General features: G+C 38.9%; 2 protein-coding genes across 2 annotated transcripts in view; both read right to left on the reverse strand.

The window, feature by feature from the left end:
- Positions 1-5,717, reverse strand: part of LOC127161095 (uncharacterized) — a 29,679-nt gene that overhangs the window by 21,149 nt on the left and 2,813 nt on the right. The gene's annotated exons all lie outside the window — the stretch shown is intronic.
- Positions 4,882-5,711, reverse strand: LOC127161094 (uncharacterized). Its single transcript, XM_051103745.1, has 2 exons — positions 5,699-5,711; positions 4,882-5,612 (listed from the first exon to the last, which is right to left on the reverse strand). The coding sequence occupies exon 2, from the start codon at positions 5,458-5,460 to the stop codon at positions 4,882-4,884; it is 579 nt and encodes a 192-aa protein (XP_050959702.1). The 5' UTR covers positions 5,461-5,612; positions 5,699-5,711.

Genomic DNA, 5,717 nt, shown 5'->3' on the forward strand with positions numbered 1-5,717 from the left:
CCTTCTGCATGTTTTTCAGTGTCCATGAGGCTGTTTTCTGCAGTACTGTTAGAAAACAGAAACTTGAGTTGTGTGGGCAAATTACATAGTTCAGCCAGCTGTCAGTCAGTTGAAATAAATTTCGCTTTCGCCAACCTAGGGATGCCAATTAAGGTAGTGAATTTAACTTTCACCAACCTAGGGAGGTGAAATAGGGTAGTGATGGGTACTCATGTCACAGCTGACGTTATGATTCTTGGATCACGTGTCAATTAATGTGTGGTTATGAGTACATCACATAAGAAAGATTGGTGGGATCTCTAACTTGTAGAACCTTCTGTATTATCAACACAAGGAAGACACAAGTTGTAATAAAATAAATTTTATTAACAAAAGATAGACAAGAGTAATCAACAACTACTAAATGAATACCATGAATGAAGAAGGAATAAAATGCAAAAGATGCATAAGAAGCAAGTGATTATGTTGGGAGTTGCTATGTCAGAGCTACGTTATCTGGACAGATAAACTGTTGCTACTCTGAAACAAATAAGGTGAAGAACCTTATTATGCATGAAACAAATACATGTAAGATTTGTTATCAACTGCAATCAGCTATATAATAACTAATGTAAATTAGAAAATCATATACTGATAATATACAACAATGCCAAGGTCTCTGGAAGAGGTTTGGAAGTGATATTTACGTTCACTGCGGTTGAGTGAGCAGTCCGGTGGCGGCGACTTCTTCCACTGGTTGCGCTGGTGGCAGTACAGTGGGGAAAGGAGCAGGAATCCGTTTCAACAGTCTTGAAGGTGAAGCGCTGTAGGATGCTGATCTCCTGGAGCACCAAGGGTCCTAAGATCTGGAACACGCAGATGTGGCCCTGGAGTAGGTGCTGAAGGTCCTTAGCTTGGAACACGCAAGCAAAACTACCTAAAGTGAAGGTTTGCTCGCCGGAGCTTAACCTTGTTGCAAATGTCTGTGTGTCTTTTGCCTCTCTGGGCTAGAGACTCAGAACTTGGTCAATCCGCTTTGTCTCTCTAGGATGGAGACTCAGGATGCTGCATCAGTTGTTGTCTCGCTGGACGAAGACTCTGAACGTAGATTCTCTCTTTCCTCGCAGGCTAGAGGCTCAGAACGTGGTCGTATCTGTTGCTGCCTCGAAAGCTGGAGACTTGGACTTGGTATCTGTTGTTGTCTCACCTTTGCAGGCCAGAGACTCAGAACGGGGGTTGATCTGTTTCTGTCTGATCCCTTACAGAACCGAGACTCAGAACGTTGGTTGTCCTGTTGCAGTCTCTTCCCTTAACGGACGGCAGACTCAGAACATGTGTTTCCTCGACTGGCCGCAGACTCAGAACGAAGGTTGTTCTGTTAGTGTCTATTCCTTCACAGGTCTCAGACTCAGAACGGGGTGTTTCTGTTAACGTCCCCTGGATGTGCCGGAGACTCAGAACAAAGGTGTTCTGTTAATGTCCTTTCTATTACAAGACTCAGACTCAGAACAGGGAGTGTCTTTTGGAAGGGTACCTTTATCCCTTTCCGATGAGGAGGAGATTGCAATTTGGCGCTTCTCCATTTCCATGCTGTGATTGGCTGGTTCCATCAGAGTGGGGGGACACGTGGTTGCCCACCCTTCTTTCCTCCTGTGGAATTTATTTGCATAGTCCAAACACAAAGCTAGAAAAGTGTCACTAAAATTTTACCGGTGCATTTCTCACTTCTCAAACCATAACCAGAATGCATTTGGAAATGTTACGAACACATTAAGTCCAAACATGATGGGAAAAGATTGAATTGTCATGAATGCATTCATTTGTTCATTAACAGCTAAGTTTGTGTAAGATGTTGCACTACACGTTGCTGTCATAAGGAATACTTATTTCTCTGAATAAGTATAAAATGTGTGTGTTGTAGTGTGTATCAGTTTTAAGGTTTAAAAACGTAGTTATGAATGGATTTGGATGGATCTCCATGATCTCTCTTAGTTTCACCCACTGCTGCTGCAACTGGAGGTCCTAAGGAATTTTTATGGTCGGTCACAGGCCAAACCATTAGGAATCAGTCTCAAGGTGGGTGAAGGGCACAAACTGCATTTTGACCAATAGGAAGTTCTGTCCTTCCCGGGCTTTGCACCAAAGGTGGTCTTCTTGTGCTCTAAGAGGTGTCTGGCTGTTGTCCTGGCATCTTTGTCTGATGCTGTTGGACAGTCTGTTTATGTTAGTTCACCAAGATCCAATCAAAATGTAGCAAACCTATGTCTAGTATTGTGGTCAGGGAGGGCTCCTGCCATAAACTGGGCCCTGGAATGTGCTGTCCACTACACAGTTGAATAAACTTAACATTACAGATAAGATGAACTATTCTAGAAAAAGTAACCTGGCTGCCTTAAAAATATAAGTTGATTCAACAAAATGCTTAGTTGAGCCGATTTTTATTCAGTTTGCACAACTTATGAATTTAAACTTGAGTTGTGTGGGCAAATTGCATAGTTCCACCAGTTGAATGAACTTAACATTACAAGTAAGATGAACTATTCTTGAAAAAGTAACATGGCTGCCTTAAAAATATAAGTTGATTCAACAAGATGCTTCGTTTAGCCAATTTTTATTCAGTCTGCACAACTTATAATAATAAATTTATTCAACAAAATGGTTAGTTTAAACAACTAAACATTTGTTGGTCTCACTAAGTTTATGTTGTTTCAACTTGCATTTAGGTTAGCACAACTTTCTCATCTTGCTGGGCTAACTAAAAAACTAAAAGTTGACTCAGCTTCACCTTTGTTATCCCAGCTATTAATTTTAGGTTTAAGGAATTCCAACATATGTTTAACCAACATAAGTTTTTTAGCTTATTTAACACAACATTTTAAGGCAGCCAGGTTACAAATTATTTTAAGTTGAATCAACTTAGTTGTTTTTACAGTGTGGGGCTAACATGATGTAGATTACATTATTGATTCCAAAGCAAGGGCCTACTGAATAAATAAGAAACTTTTAATATATATATATATATATATATATATATATATATATATATATATATATATGCACACATTTTGTACTCATTTCCCGAAATGTATGAATATGTCAAACTTAAATTTTAATCTTAAAATTAAATTAAAATGCTTAATCAAAGACACGGTATCCTCTCTCACCTAGATACTTGAAATTCAAGACTTTAAAGACATTGAAAAATGAAATTAAAGACAAATAGCAGTTCATTATAAAACTGTATGGAAATAAAGGCAAACAGTTTTAGTGAAATATAACAATTTAAATAATCGTTCTTACTTTTAAACTTATTCTATTTTAGGCTACATGGAAACAAATATGTAAATGGGTAATATGTAACACAAATATATTATTAAATTTATGTTGTGGAATTTATTCATGCTTGGCATAACAGACAGTTCATGTAAACTTACCTATACTAATACTGCACTGCACAAAAATCTTTAAAAATAATGGCTTTAAAATAATGTATAAACAGCATATTTGTAGCATGTCCTCTCCATGTTACACTACCTGGCTGTTATGCAGTTCATGACAAATGCAAAAGGTGTTTAAAATGGCAACTTAAAAAAATACTAAAAGAGTGTGCACTGTACAAAATCATTAATGAAGAACAGCAAGCAAAACAAAACAAGAAGAAAAACAACAAGAATAAAACACTCAGACATTTAGCTCTGAAAGCTGGTTGGGAAGTGGAGTCAAAAAATGTTGGAACTCCTTGGCAGGCTCCCATGTGTCATCCCAAGTTTTGCCACTGTAAAGTATCATAAGTGCACATATCATTAGAACACAGAACAAAAATCATGATCATTGTTGGGTTTCATTTAGAGAATTCACTGACATTTATTGATATTTGTTAAAATGGCATTAACCCTGGCTACTTAACTGTTTAAAAAACACAGTTGGATTAGCTGGAAAGGGAATATGACTTGCAGAATACTGAAAAAGTTTTAAAATTCCAGTATGTGTTCGTGTTGTTCAAGCAAATCTGGCAGTTCTACAGACTCAGCAATAAGGATAGTGACTGCAAATTGCTGTCACTGCCATTCATCACTGTTCTCTTCTTCTTCATATTCAGCCCTGATCTTCCTCATGTATTTTATCACCACTACTGTCACTGTTCTCATCTTTATTGCTCAAAAATAAGATGCAAGTTTATTCATTTGAGTATTATTACATCATCTAGTACAGTTTGGAACACAGATCTCATTTGACTGAAATTGGTCTTTTGAACATCACATGAACAGCATTCTCCATCTCAGAAATATTGCTAAATTATGACAAGTTTAGTGTTTCAGATGCTGAAAAATTATTTTATGCATGCATGATTCCCCTAGTAAAAAAGTAATAGATTTAAAATGCATTTACTATATACTAAGTATAGTTCAAGTCTATTAACATATTTACTGACATATCAGATTGTGTGATCTTTAAATAATATTTAAAGTGTACCTAAAGTTTACTTGCAATAGTTCCAGTTTAGCCTGATCAAATATACTCAAGTATATCTGTAGCTGGACTTCAGCACTAATTCTGCACAATTAAAGTGTATTAAGTACAAAATTAGCTGTTCCAATTTAGCAGGCTTTAAATATTCCAGTTTAGTGTACTTAAAGTACAATTGCAGAGTATTTTTACATAATATGTAAATGCATTTGTAGTAGACTTAGCATGAAATAAATGTATTTTAAATACGCCCATGTCCTAGCAAAACCTTGCATCAGTTTTGTACAGGCTACTTCAGAGGATGATTTCCTGCCAGGGTCAACTACATGACCAGGGGCCACTTAAACACAAAATACAGTTTATTGGCTAACAATGACCTGATGACCCGAATAAATCTAATTTGCCTTAAGTCAACTTTGTCTGAGAGCAAATTCATTAATAGTGGGCAAAGCAAAACTTACCCTTTCTTCTCTTCTTCACATATGGCCCCTCCTGACTCAAGGACTGTGAGACGGAAGAGGCAGCAGGTGGAGGACAAGACTGTGGAAGGGAGAGATCTGTGGTGATAAGACATGGAGGAGAGACAGAGGTGGCAGAATGGGCTGGTGAACAGATTGAGGATTTTGTCTTTGTCTTTTTCTTCCTCTGTCGCAAAGACTTAGAGCATGGCAGTGGAGGTGGAGGAGGAGAAGAGTGAGGAGGAAGAACAGCAGTAGAGGAGGAAGGGGAGAGAGAGGTTGGAGAGTGTGGGGAAGACAGAGGAACAAGGTTGAGTACAAATACAGTCTCGGACTCCTTTGTGAGACTCTCTGGCTGGTCCACGGTGAGGCTCTCCGACAGCTCCATGGTGACACTGTCCTGCTGCTCCACGGTGAGGCTCTCCGACTGTTTCACAGTGACACTCTCCGGCTGGTCCACGGTGAGGCTCTCTGGCTGGTCCATGGTGCCACTCTCCTGCTGCTCCATGGTGAGGCTCTCCGGCTGGTCCACAGTGAGGCTCTCCGACAGCTCCATGGTGATACTCTCCTGCTGCTCTGTGGTTTCGCCCTCCAGCTGCTCCACGGTAAGGCTCTCCGGCTTCAAAATGGAACTGCTGCACTGACTGGGGCTGTTGTGCTGCTCTGCTATGGGGATGTCATTGTCCAGCTGCTGTGCTGTGGAGGCTGCTTTAATACAAGTTTACATTAATTTCAAATCTGTATATTTATTTTAAACAATAACTATTATTTCTGAACAAAAATCTTGCTCTTACCCTTAACTAAGATAAATTC

The sequence above is a fragment of the Labeo rohita genome, unplaced genomic scaffold (genome assembly GCF_022985175.1).
Source record: "Labeo rohita strain BAU-BD-2019 unplaced genomic scaffold, IGBB_LRoh.1.0 scaffold_541, whole genome shotgun sequence".
NCBI classification, from domain to species: domain Eukaryota; kingdom Metazoa; phylum Chordata; class Actinopteri; order Cypriniformes; family Cyprinidae; genus Labeo; species Labeo rohita.